Source organism: Electrophorus electricus, chromosome 3 (assembly GCF_041902795.1).
Source record: "Electrophorus electricus isolate QZ-2024a chromosome 3, ASM4190279v1, whole genome shotgun sequence".
NCBI classification, from domain to species: Eukaryota; Metazoa; Chordata; class Actinopteri; order Gymnotiformes; family Gymnotidae; genus Electrophorus; species Electrophorus electricus.
The window spans coordinates 39,556,473-39,570,852 of record NC_137499.1 but is presented as its reverse complement, the minus strand read 5'-3'; the positions used below and the strand labels follow the sequence as shown (position 1 = coordinate 39,570,852).

At 46.5% G+C, this 14,380-nt stretch overlaps 1 protein-coding gene across 1 annotated transcript; it reads right to left on the bottom strand.

Annotated features, from left to right (window-relative positions):
• Positions 1-11,683: 11,683 nt before the first annotated feature.
• On the bottom strand, positions 11,684-13,436 carry LOC145653832 (heat shock 70 kDa protein-like). Its single transcript, XM_081708192.1, has one exon. It carries the CDS (start codon positions 13,386-13,388, stop codon positions 11,826-11,828), a length of 1,563 nt encoding a protein of 520 aa, XP_081564318.1. The 5' UTR covers positions 13,389-13,436; the 3' UTR covers positions 11,684-11,825.
• Positions 13,437-14,380: the final 944 nt, after the last annotated feature.

Below are 14,380 nucleotides of genomic sequence, written 5' to 3'. Positions count from 1 at the left end.
TGTAGACTCCAGCACCAGGTCTGCAGCAAACAAAGAGTGGAAACAGCAGCAACTCGAGTCGCTATGACTGCAACCCTGTGTCAACTGCAGTAAGTCTCTCGCATGCACAGAAACGAATGATGCATCCTGTATGTGTCCCATACCCTGATAGTTTTATCAACACACTGTCATTACATGTGCTAGTTATTTTCTTTTTTTGAACTGTGCCATGATGCAAGTTAATTGGCTTATTGTAAAGATGTGTTGGTATGCTTACAGACCTATTATTGTGTCTGTTCTGTCATATGCTATAATTCTTCTCTCTGTCTTCAGGCGGTCCTTCTGGCTGACATCATACCCACTCTACTAATCAAGCTAACAGCACTGTGTTTCTTACAAAAATGGTTTATGGGTACTGGCTACAAATATGTAGTATGAAAGGTCACAGTTTGAATTAGGAACACAAGTCTGACTGCCTAACATCAGTACCAGGGTGTAGATTTTCAGGGCCAAAAATGGGCCAAAAAAGATTTAACTGACTCTGAAAAGTCAAAAATTGCAAAAAGTGTTTCAGAGGGATGTAGCACTCTTAAAATTGCTAAGCTGTTGGGGCGTGATCACAGAACCCTCAAAGGTTTTGTTGCAAATAGTCAACAGGGTCGCAAGAAACGTGTTGAGAAAAAAAGACGGAAATTAACTGCCAAAGATTTGAGAAGAATCAAAAGTGCAGCGACCAGGAACCAATTATCCTCCAGTGCTGTCATATTCCAGAACTGCAACCTATCTGGAGTGCCCAGAAGTACAAGGTGTTCAGTACTCAGAGATATGGCCAAAGTAAGGAAGGCTGAAACCTGACCACCACTGAACAAGACATATAAGGTGAAATGTTCTTGTCATCACTGACAACCAGTTCTTGTCATCACTGACACATTTAAGAAGGCTAAATTAAAAGTCGTGGTGTTGTTCCAAATGCATAACTGCTTCCATACAGCAGAAACCACACATGCACATGCACCCCTGTAACTAGTCATTAGTAAATCATGACTCTTGTAGCACTGAAGAAGCATAAAGGCGGTCAATTAATTAAAAAAACAAACAAACAAAAAAAAACATATATTTAATATGACGTGAGCTTCACATATACTGCTGCTGAGTATATGTGAAGAGAGGCAGGATTGGCGGGTGGGGATTGCCGGGTGGGGCTTGTCATAAATGATTTTGAGCTGTTTCATTCTAAATAGTTTAGAAGAGTGCAGATCTGCAAACTCCATCAGTTTGGGCATCTGAAAATTACATGGACCATAAATATTTTTTATATTGTAAATCTGTGTAGTTTTATCCATCTTGCAACTTTTATTTCACTGTTTATATTGTACTCAATTTGATCAGGTTTTATGTTCTATGATTTTATTATCCACTGCATTACCATTATGTTTGTACTGTTTTTTATCTTGTGTGTACTATTTTGTTCTGAAGTTTTGAAAAGCCCTATACAACTAAAGTTTACTTATTATTATTATTATTAGTAGTAGTAGTAGTACTAGTAGTAGTAGTAGTACAATCAAACGGTTTAGTTTAATGGTTTAGTTGGCTTTATTGAAGCTTCATGTTTTAATTCAGGCCACATGATCATAGTGATCTGAGTGTAGTCCTCTTCCTCCTCTTCATCTGTGATGGGCACAGTGATGCCAATCTGTCCATCCTCATCTAATATGGATGAAAGTAGAGGATGGTTGCACAGTGTCCATTTTCATTTAGTCAAAGAAATAACCTGATAAGCCTGCCTGCATGGCATTAATGTTACTCTAATGCAGCATATTTACCTGGGGAACAGGACATCCTGCGTGACTGAGCTCAGCGATGGCAGGCTTGGGAGTTCCGCATGCAGGCAGGCAAGGAGGGAGAGAGGCTGGGGAGACAGGCAGGCAGGCAAGGAGGAAGGCTGGGGAGGCAGACAGACAGGCATGCAGGGAAAGAGGGAGGGAGGTAGGAATGGAGGGAGGAAGGCTGCAGAGGCAGGCAGGCATGCAAGCGGGGAGGGAGGGAGGGAAGCTGGGGAGGCAGGTAGGCAGGAACTGAGGGAGGCCGAGGAGGCACAGAGGGAGGCTAAAGAGGCATACAGGCAAGCAAGCAGGGGGGGGAGTGAGGGAGGCAGGGGAGGAAGGGAGGCCATCAGGGAGAGAGGGAGGGAAGCTGGGGAGGGAGGAAGGCTGGGAGGCAAGCATGTAGGGAGGGAGTGAGAGAGGCTGGGGTGGGAGTGCGGCAGGCAGGGAGGCCAGCAGGGAGAGAGGGAGGGAGACTGGGAAGCTGGCAGGGATAGAGGGAGGAAGGCTAGGGAGGCAGGGGAGGAAGGGAGGCCAGCAGGCAGGCAAGAAGGCAAGCAGGTAGGGAGGGAGTGAGAGAGGCTGGGGTGGGAGTGCGGCAGGCAGGCAGACAGGGTGGGAGGGAAGGCTGGGGTGGTAGGAAGAGAAGGATGCTGGGGATACATGCAGCCAGACAAGCAACATGTGACCCGTACTCCAGGGGAAGGCTGGGAATACATGCGGCTGGACAATTAGAATGGAGACCCAGACTCCGGGTGGAGGCCGGGTATAACCAGAGCTGGACGATTTGAATAGAGACCCAGACTCCAGGGAGAGACTGGGGATACATGCAGCTGGACAAGCAGCATGGAGTCCCAGACTCTGGGTGGAGGCTGGGGATACATACGGCCAGAATGTTTGAATGGAGACCCAGACTCCAAGGAGACCCTGGGGATGCATGCGGCTGGATGAGCAGCATGGAGACCCAGATTCCAGATGGAGGCTGGGGATACATACAGCCAGAGGATTTGAATTGAGACCCAGACTCCTGGTGGAGGCTGGGGACACCCGGAGCTGGAAGATTTGAATAGAGACCCAGACTCCAGGGAGACAGTGTCAATACATGCGACTGGACAAGCAGCATGGAGACACCGACTCCGCATGGAGCCTGGGGATACATACGGCCAGAGTATTTGAATAGACACACAGACTCTGGGGAGACTCTGTGGATACATGTGGCTGGACGAGCAGCATGGAGACCCAGACTCCGCGCGGAGGTTCATGATACATGCTGTTCATTTGGCCAAATCTAACCCCAGTCTTCCTCCCTTGCTCTTTCCCTACCCTCCCTCCCTCACTGCCTGCCTTTCTCCTTCACTCCCCAGCTCCCCTCCCTCCTTGCCTATCTGTCTGCATGCCTGCCTCCCCATACTTCCTCCCTCCCTCCCTTCCTGTCTCCTGCCTCCTTCCCTCCCTTTCTTTCCCTCTGCCTGCCTCCCTCCCTGCCTGCCTGACACAGTGAAGCATTCACCCTTGCCACGCTCACTCTCCATCGTTACGCAGAAAACATGAGACGAAGCTTTCAGCTGGGGGCTGACGATGAGTCTTGAAGCTGGCTGGAGCAACAGTCTGTCCATCCTTGTCTAAAATGGATGAAAGTAGAGGATGTTTGCACAATGTTTATTTTCATTTAGTCAGAGAAATAACTTGATAAGCCTGCCTACATTGTGTTAATGTTACTCTAATGCAGCATATTTACCTGGGGAACGGGACGTCCTGCGTGACTGAGCTCAGCGATGGCAGGCTTGGGAGGTCCGCATGCAGGCAGGCAAGGAGGGAGAGAGGCTGGGGAGGCAGGTAGGGATAGAGGGAGTGGGGCTGGGGAGGCAGACAGATAGGCAGGCAGGGAAAGAGGGAGGAAAGTTGGAATGGAGGGAGGAAGGCTGCAGAGGCAGGCAGGCATGCAAGCAGGCAGGTAGGCTGGAACTGAGGGAGGCCGAGGAGGCAGAGAGGGAGGCTAAAGAGGCATACAGGCAAGCAAGCAGGGGAGGAGTGAGGGAGGCAGGGGAGGAAGGGAGGCCATCAGAGAGAGAAGGAGGGAGGCTGGGGAGGCAAACAGGTAGGGAGGGAGGGAGAGAGGCTGGGGTGGGAGTGCGGCAAGCAGGGAGGACAGTAGGGAGAGAGGGAGGGAGGCTGAGGAGGGAGCAAGGGAGGCTGGGAAGCTGGCAGGGAAAGAGGGAGGAAGGCTGGGGAGGAAAGCAGGCAAGTAGGCAGGAACTGAGGGAGGCCGAGGAGGCAGAGAGGGAGGCTGGAGAGGCATACAGGCAAGCAAGCAGGGAGGGAGTGAGGGAGGCAGGGGAGGAAGGGAGGCCATCAGGGAGAGAAGGAGGGAGGCTGGGGAGGCAAGCAGGTAGGGAGGGAGTTAGAGAGGCTGGGGTGGGAGTGCGGCAAGCAGGGAGGCCAGTAGGGAGAGACGGAGGGAGGCTGAGGAGGGAGGGAGGGAGGCTGGGAAGCTGGCGTGGAAAGAGGGAGGAAGGCTGGGGAGGCAAGCAGGCAGGTAGGCAGGAACTGAGGGAGGCCGAGGAGGCAGAGAGGGAGGCTGGAGAGACATACAGGCAAGCAAGCAGGGAGGGAGTGAGGGAGGCAGGGGAGGAAGGGAGGCCAGCAGGCAGGCAAGAAGGCAAGCAGCTAGGGAGGGAGTGAGAGAGGCTGGGGTGGGAGTGCGGCAGGCAGGCAGACAGGGTGGGAGGGAAGGCTGGGGTGGTAGGAAGAGAAGGATGCTGGGGATACATGCAGCCAGACAAGCAACATGTGACCCGTACTCCAGGGGAAGGCTGGGAATACATGCGGCTGGACAATTAGAATGGAGACCCAGACTCCAGGGAGAGGCTGTGGATACATACAGCCAGAGGATTGGAATGGAGACCCAGACTCCAGGGAGACCCTGGTGAGCATGCGGCTGGATGAGCAGCATGGAGACGCAGACTCCAGATGGAGGCTGGGGATACATATGGCCAGAGGATATGAATGGAGACCCAGACTCCTGGTGGAGGCTGGGGACATGCGGAGCTGGAGGATTTCAATAGAGACCCAGACTCCAGGGAGACAGTGTCGATACATGCGGCTGGACAAGCAGCATGGAGACCCAGACTCCGGATGGAGGCTGGGGATACATACAGCCAGAGGATTTGAATGGAGACCCAGACTCCTGGTGGAGGCTGGGGACACCTGGAGCTGGAAGATTTGAATAGAGACCCAGACTCCAGGGAGACAGTGTCAATACATGTGACTGGACAAGTAGCATGGAGACCCAGACTCCGCGCGGAGGTTCATGATACATGCTGTTCATTTGGCCACATCTAACCCCAGTCTACCTCCCTTCCTCTTTCCCCACCCTCCCTCCCTCACTGCCTGCCTGCCTTTCTCCTTCACTCCCCAGCTCCCCTCCCTCCTTGCCTATCTGTCTGAATACCTGCCTCCCCATCCTTCCTCCCTCCATCCCTCCCTTCTTTCCTGTCTGCCTGCCTCCTTAGACTCCCTCCCTCATTTTCTGCCTGCCTCCCTCCCTGTCTGCCTGCCTGGCACATTGATGTGTTCGCCCTTGCCGCACGCTCACTCCCCGTTGTTGTGCAGCAAACATGAGACGGAGCTTTCAGCTTGGGGCTGACGATAAGTTTTGAAGCTGGCTGGAGCAACAGTCTGTCCATCTTCGTCTAATATGGATGAAAGTAAAGGATGTTTGACCCACTGTCAGAAAAGCATTGCTAAAAACAAGTGTTTATCTCGGCGTCGTATAATTGTGATGGATTGGACAATTTGGAACTGGTTCCCGATTCCCGTCACTTTGCTTCATGATTGAAAACGTTGATTGTGTGTTGAAAACAGATGGGGTTTTTTATATAAGTGGCTGTGAATAGATTTGCTTTTGCTATTAAAGTGTGTTCTTCCTAACATCATACCTTCTCAGATTCACTATTAATTTGAGTTGTCTCTTGTTTATAGTCTCAGACTGCTACTTATGTATCTTACACAAAATTGAATGTTTCCCATTGCAAAGCCAAGACTATTCTGACATATTAAAGGAAGCGTTATTAAAATGACTTCATTCTGGTTACCATGGTATTAAGACTGGAACGCTTTGAGAATACCAACTCCGGACAGATAAACAGAAAACCTATAGTAGAGATGATGCATAAAATGACTGCTTGATGAAAATAGATATTTACTCTCATGTGCAGGAGAAGCTGCCGCATCTCTCGCCTCCTTCAGTGTCTGCTGCTCCTCCCTCGTCTTCCTCGGCCACTTTCCCGGCGTCCCCTCATCCGCTGCCTTGTGGTGTCCCAGGTGGAAAAGGAATACTCACACTGCGATGTGGGGGGTTGGTGCCGATGTCTACTCTATACGTAAAAGGATGGATTCTGTTTCAACGAAAATCCGTGTCAGTTTAAAACCAGGGTAACATGGTAAACCACAAAGTTAGTTTTCAGCTCATGAGGCACAGCTTTGGAAATACCCGAGACAAATGCCAATAATTACCAATATCTGAGCTGCGTGATTTTATCCCCAACACTTCTTAAAATTGTATTAAGAAAATATAAGTATTTCCTTACAAGCTTGATTTCGCGTCAATTGTAACATATAATTCGATGAAGAAGTTGTTTTGGTCTATAAATCTAATCGCATTATCTTCTTAATGACAATCGGAACACGTTCGCGCTAATATTTTGTTGACACAATGACGAAATAATACACGCTTGTTTCACCAAGACCAGTCGCGATGCACGCGCCCATTTAACAGGCGTAATAATGACCGTTGCTAAGCAACCTGCGCTGCTACGTAGCAAAATTGCTACTCGTACTCACTGTGGCAAGATAGTTCGCTGTTTCCTACTAGATTACCAAGTATAGAGCAAAACAAAACCCACCGACAGTGAAATACATAAATCAATCGAATTACATAGTTCATATAAACCACACTGACCTCTAAACAAAGCAGTGTAACAACAACGGTTACCTCGGTTACCAATTTGCTCCTAAGTCTCTGAATCAGGCCTGCGTTGTTATAGCTAGACATCAGAAGAACTGCAACGATGTCTGCATCGCAGCCACCCTGCTATCGCAACGTTTAAAACTGTTCCCAAAGACGCTGCCTATGAAATCTGAACATACACCTGTTCCCGTCTAGGCGTAAATTTTACGGCCGGTCCTGTGGAAAATTTAGCTTGTGACCGGTGGATAAAACCTTACACTAGCAGTTAGCCAGTCGAAAAGATCAGATACGATCAGAACGGAGTCGGGCGGTTTGCCTTTATCGTGTGCTGTGTTGCTTTACGCCCTGTAATCTCCACCTCGCTGGGTGAACGGCTTATCCGTAAATAAGGTCAAGTAGCATACCGTCTATCCACAGATAAGAATTAATGGAAGAAATTAATTAGCTAACAGTATCTATGTAAATGTATGTATACACACCAACGGTGAAAGTTCCTGCCTCAAATCGGACACGTTTCAAAGCTTTAAAACTTGTCTCGTGAAATGACCGTATTTATACCTTTTTGTAGCCACATAGTGATGTCACAACGATGTGACGTCATAATGGACCGTGCCATTAGGCCTAGCGCTTTATTAGTAGGACTCTACTAATTTCAGAAGAAAATCAGTTAATTTCACTGACCTGTTTTATCAAAAATATTTCACGAATTTTAGGATACAAATTAATTTGCTACATTTCACGGAATGTATTAAATAACACTTCACAAGCTTCATGGTAGGATAGTCACTTAGTCTCACTAGGCCTGCCATCCTAAGATAATTGCCTTTGTCTGAGTGGTAAGCACTGAACATCAGGAGACGTTGTTGGGCTTCATTCCTTCTCACTGAGAATTCGTGGATAGGCAGCCCCGTACTGACTTTAGTTTAGCCTGGAACCGTAAATAACTTCCAAAACATAACAGCGATGTTTGTAAAGCAACGTTTTTTAAAACCAGAATCAGGAATGTTCATGAAAAAGAAACCCACATCAGCAATCAAAAGGAGAAATAGTGCAGGTCATTTCCCAGTTACTTTTGTTTTCTTTTACTCTGCTCTGTAGGCTTCAGCATAAATCCTTAGGAGGCCTCTTTGACAGGCCTCTAGGCGCCTCAGTCAAAGGCCTCTAGAGGACTCAGTCCTTGGTTCAAGGATGAACAGCCCGGCCAAGTGTTTGCTACCTGCTATTGTTGTTCTTGTGCCTTGGACTGTACTCGTGTTTTTTCACTTTTGACTCATACATTTGCCCCTTTTTCCTCTGCGTTCATTCTGGTTTTGACCCTGTTTTTGCCTTTGGACCTTGATTTTTGGCCGTACCCTGTTTTGTGCTCCTTTTGTTAAAACCCCTTACCTGCATATGGATCCTTCTCACCACTCTGAGCCTCATTTATTACATTAATATAAGCTGCTTGCTTTCATTTTAGTTGCTTTGTTTGATTTGCTAAGAACATGATGCTCAGATATCACCTCACATCACTTCTCTGTATGTTTTCTTAGACCTATTTAATTTCTGGCTTTTTTTGAACTATTTGTTTAGCATTGTCATTGTAGTGTTGAGTCTCCCAATACATGTAGGCTATCTTACTAATACTAAGTTCCTCACTGCACCTAACACTTTCCTAATGATGATGAGACTAGAAAGAACTGAAATGGTCTTAGAATCATTAAGTCACATAGCCTATGTTTTGCTGTATACTAAAACATTTCTACTGACAATGAAGTATAATAGTTATTGTAACAGATCTTAGTGTAATAGTGTAACATTGGGTGCTAAGAGTTGTTTGTTGTTTGCATTATTCAAACAACTTGGCACACAAACATCTGGTGCATGCAAATGTCACCAACTGCTAGATGATTCCAGAAAGCACTAGAGAACAGTCTAATATACTGAGTGCTGTTCAAGAATCTGGAATGGCCGATGAACAGTTAATGGTTATAAAATGTTATAAACCCACTGATGAACAATTAATACTTATAAAATGTTATAAACCCACTGATGAACAATTAATGGTTATACATGTTATGTGTTCTGCAGATCAACAAAAAATGTCAAATGCTAATCAGAAATGCCTAGCACAACAAATTTCTATTATGAGAGAGACCAAAAGAGCATGTGGGCTCCCAGGAGACATAGTTCCTGTCTGAAAAGAGAATGAAGCCAATCTTCATGGACCCGGGGCCAGCTCTTTAAAGGGAAGTCATCACCCCCCTTTTCCACAGTCTGCACCTGTGGACACAAACCCATGGGCACCCATGTGCTGGTACATGTAACAGCAAATGAAATCTAGAAATAACAACAAAATGTCTTACCCAAAAGAAGCCCCCAATGAAATATTTTTTGTTTAGGCATGCAGAATGTTCAGTGTAACCTATACCTGGTTTCTCTGACATAGGTTCCTTTTCCATCTTTTGTATGGTAAAGCATCAGTATCTCATCACTATTCACTGATCAAGCTCATCACTGCTGTCCTCCTCTTCATCTTCATCGGTGCCACCCCAACAGTCTCTCCTACTCAGAGCTCAAAGTAGGCCGGTACTCACTGGTACGCAGGACCGGCACGTCTACATTTTATTATTTGGCTTTTTTTTCTTTTTTTTGCGTAACAGCACTTCTCTAGCTGATGCTCATGTGTTCCTGTTCTCTCTACAATTCTATTACAGGACAAGTAACATTAATGCTGGACAAGAAACGGAACCTTAATGCTAGTCTACGTGATGTTAATGAGAAATAATGATGTTGGCTTGGCTCCAAAAGGGCACATACAGTCAGGCACTGACACAACAGAGCTTCAACCAGAACTAGTATTAAATATATGCGGGGACCTGGCCACCACCCTGGGCCAGCCAACCCACCCAGGCTCAGGCAAGGACCCAACCCAAACAAGGCCATTACTTTTTGGCTGTCTCTTCTTTTGTGTATCTCCACAGACTGCACACCAGTGTTGTTTATCTACAGTTCCCATATCATCCCAGCCATTCAACAGATGATGCAATTGCTCCAACTCTTCCTCTGACCCTTATCCATCTGAACAAAAAGACACATACGTTAGAATGCTGTTCTGACTGGGAAATCCCCATCAGTCTGGATCAGGATCAATGTCTCCAGCACCACTACACTGAACACTGTTACCCATAGTGTTGTGTGCTCAGTCCACTGTTGTTCACTTTGCTGACCCAAAACTGCAGAGATGCACAGCTTGAACCACGTCATCAAGTTCACTGATGACAGGCCTGTGGGGGGTCTCATCAGCGGGATGATGAGTCAGCATACAGAGAGGAAGTGCAGTGGCAAAGTCAAGAAACTGTCTCTGAATGTGGAAAAAACTAAAGAGATGGTGGATGACTTTAGGAAAGTACATGGTGATCAATCTCCAGTCAATATCAATATCCAGTCAATATCAATATCAGCTCCTTTGTGGAAATCATCACAAGCACCAAGTTCATTGGTGTCCACCTAGCAGAGAACCTCACCTGGACCCTCAAAACCAGCTCCATAGCCAAGAAAACCCAGCAGTAATTCCTACTTCTAGCTCATCCCCCTACCACTATCCTCACCATGTTCTACAATAGAGCGCATCCTGAGCAGCTGCTTCACTACCTGGTTTGGGAATTGCTCTGTCTCAGATGGCAAAACCCCGAGGAGAATAGAATGAACAGCCGAAAAGGTCCTCAGGGTCTCTCTCCCCACGGTCCTGGAAGAACATTATTTATATTTGTATGTTTATAGCTACTAAGACAATAAAAAGCGTCTTGACCTCTCTTTTGACCTCTTGATCTTTGTTTACCAGACTAGATCTTAAGTTATGGGCCACCCATTGTATTTCTTCTGTAACCAGGCCCCACCTTTGATCTTTATGCCCTTCTGAAGATCTGTCATTTTGCTGACTTCGAGTTGGCTTTATCTTGGTTTGAAGTTTCCGATTTCAAGGGGCACAGAGGAAGTGGCCTGTTGCTTGTATACTGTATCCTAGGATCTTGAGCATAACTATAGCAGTGGTATATACCAGTTTGTTGGTTTCAGTTATACAGGTTGTTGGTATTGTGCTTATTGCTGCATTTACATCTGCAAGCATACTGTCTGATGGTAGCTTACCACCAAGTTAGGTGAGCCTCAAGCAGTGGATGACAGTAGTTACCTTCTTCATGATCATCATCTGCATGGCCACAGTTGGACCACACAATGTCCACATTACAGTTTGGCTCTGGTGGATTCCAGGTGCAGTCTGCACTTTCTGTCTCAGATGCAATACGTGTTCTGTTTGGGCATCTTTACATTATTATTATACTTTACATACAAAATATAACAGAATCCAGTATTATTTATTATCTTTTATATACGGTGAATATAAAGTTTTTCCTTCTTTTTATATTGTATATTGTACAGCAGAAACCACACATACACATGCACCCCTGTAACTATAGTGATTAGTAAATCATGCCTTCTAGCACTGATGAAACATAAAAGGGGTCAATTATGAAAAAAAAAAAAAGGTATATAATTTAATGTGATGTGAGCTTCACATATAGTGCTGCTGAGTATTTGTAGGACTAACACACCATTTCAGTTTAATTACATTTATTTAATTAGATTTCAGGAGCTCAAAAAGCTAAAAATGTTTTTTATGTTTCCTTAGTTTTTCTTCTTAATATATTTATTTTCATAAGAAAGATTACATTATGGACTGTCAAGACCACAAATTTAAGCCATTTTGTCCAGATCATTTTATTAACAATAAATATCAAAATATATTTAGATGAATATTTACAACACCGTAATATTTACCTTTTTGTAAAATGTTTCACTGGAAAAACATTGTAATGACAAATCTCACATATTGATAGTGTTACAAGGTTCTAAACGTTATTAATGCACTAGCAATGACAAAAGATGCTATTGTCCACATCAGCTAATTCTCCACATGCTGTGAAGCACAACTGAACAATACAGGCAACAACATTTTCTTCAGGAGAAACTAATTCAAAAAGAGCACTCTGAGTCCATACAAGAAGTTCACGTCCCTAATCGACCTCTTCAATAGTGGGCCCCTGGGTGCCGGCCCCTGAGCGGGCACGGGCCTGAGCTCCACAGCTTCCAGCTGGCATCCCTCCATGGTACAGTTTGGCGATGATGGGGTTGCACACCTTCTCCAGCTCCTTCAACTGATGTACGTACTCCTCCTTTTCAGCCAGCTGGTTGTTCTCCAGCCACATGATGGCTTGGTTGCACCTCTCAATGACTTTCTTCTTGTCATCCTCACTGATGTTGTTCTTCAAGTTCTCATCTTCCACACTGTTCTTCATGTTAAAGGCATAGGACTCCAGAGTGTTCTTAGCAGCAATCTTCTCTCTCTGCAGGTCATCCTCTGCCTTATGTTTGTCTGCAACCTGCACCATCCTCTCAATCTCCTCCTTGCTCAGCCTGCCCTTATCGTTGGTGATGGTGATCTTGTTCACTTTGCCAGTGCTTTTGTCCACTGCCGACACATTCAAAATGCCATTGGCGTCAATGTCAAAGGTCACCTCAATCTGAGGGACTCCTCGAGGTGCAGGTGGGAGGCCCGTCAGCTGAAACTTCCCCAGCAGGTTGTTGTCTTTTGTCATGGCTCTTTCACCTTCGTAAACCTGGATCAGAACACCGGGCTGGTTGTCTGCATATGTGCTGAAGATCTGGGTCTGCTTGGTGGGGATGGTGGTGTTGCCATTGATGAGAGCGGTCATGACTCCACCTGCGGTCTCTATGCCCAGAGACAGCGGGGCCACATTCAGCAGCAACAGGTCCTGGACATTTCCAGATGTGTCGCCCATTAAGATGGCAGCCTGAACTGCGGCACCGGAAGCCACTGCCTCATCTGGATTGATGCTTTTGTTCAACTCTTTGCCGTTGAAGAAAGGCTGCAAAAGTTTCTGGATTTTGGGGATTCTCGTAGCACCTCCAACCAAGACAATGTCATGGATCTGGGATTTGTCCATTTTGGCATCTCTAAGGGCTTTCTCCACAGGATTCAGTGTTCCCCTGAACAGGTCAGAGCACAGCTCCTCAAAACGTGCTCTGGTAACAGAAGTGTAGAAGTCAATGCCCTCATACAGGGAGTCGATCTCGATGCTTGCCTGAGAGCTGGAGGACAGGGTTCTCTTGGCCCTCTCACAGGCTGTGCGCAATCTCCTCAGTGCACGCTTGTTCTGGCTGATGTCCTTCTTGCACTTCCTCTTAAACTCCTCCACAAAATGGTTGACCAGGCAGTTGTCAAAGTCCTCCCCACCCAGGTGTGTGTCTCCTGCTGTTGCTTTCACCTCAAAGATGCCATCTTCAATAGTCAGGATGGACACATCGAACGTACCCCCTCCTAAGTCAAAGATCAGCACATTGCGCTCTCCCTGCTTGCCTTTGTCCAGGCCGTAGGCGATCGCTGCAGCTGTGGGCTCATTGATTATCCTTAGGACGTTCAGCCCAGCAATCGCACCAGCAAATTTGGTTGCTTGCCTCTGAGAGTCATTGAAGTAGGCAGGTACAGTAATAACAGCGTTGGTTACCTTCTGACCCAGGTAGGCCTCTGCAGTTTCCTTCATTTTCACCAGGACCATGGAGGAGATCTCTTCAGGGTAAAAGGACTTCTTCTCTCCTTTGTACTCAACTTGCCCTGATAAAGCCGTTGGTTTACTCCTCCTCGCTCGTGCGTTAGTTACCTGTCCGTGAACGCTGTGTCTTCCACGAGCTGCCGCTCGCGCTTTATATTCAAGCAGGTAACGCCCCCCTTCACCTCACGACAGTTCTAGAGGTTTCTCCATTGCGCGAGCTCACCAACCGCGAGTCAGCCAGCGACGCCGCCAGTCCAACTGTAGACTACTGATGTCTCTGAGACCGAATTAGTCCGTAGAAATGAAACAAAGATCCAGGATGGTCTGAAAGGGGACAATACCAACAAATAACCAAACAAGTTGGAAAATGGGACATAAATGGGAAAGCGGAACCACATAGGCTATGTAAATGACTATAAATAAATGTTTTACTTTATCATAAAATTACTTCAGTCATTCCGGGCCAACGTAACGTTTCCTATTTCCCCACATTTAAGGACTGCTGTATATGTTATATTGTTCAATAAATCTGTATACAAAAGGTATTCATTAAACGTGTTTTTACTTAGATTAGTTTCAGTAGGACATTCGAGTAAAAGCAACAGAAAAAACGTGGTCCGTCCAGAACTTTCCCCCGCTGTGGTCTTGCGTCAGTGGTGGGCGTGGCCGCATCAGCTTGCTTTATTCTAATTGGTCTGATTCGCACGAGCGTTGGAGAAACAACGAGAAATGTCAGGAAGTGAAGGGAGAGCGGTGTGGCCGGGAAGTTCATAAAATCAGAGGATTAATAAAACTGCGAGAGGGAACATGTGGATGCAGTGATCGAATACTCTGGGTCATTAGAGAGGGAAACACATTCACATGGCAAGCAGGAGACAAAACCAAAACAAAGACACGTGGCCATGGCAACGCGAAGGGTTGGTCTTCAGCCCGCCCTTCGCCATGGCCTGCCACTCCCTACGCTGAAGATGGAAATCACTGGACTGTATAAATTCTTA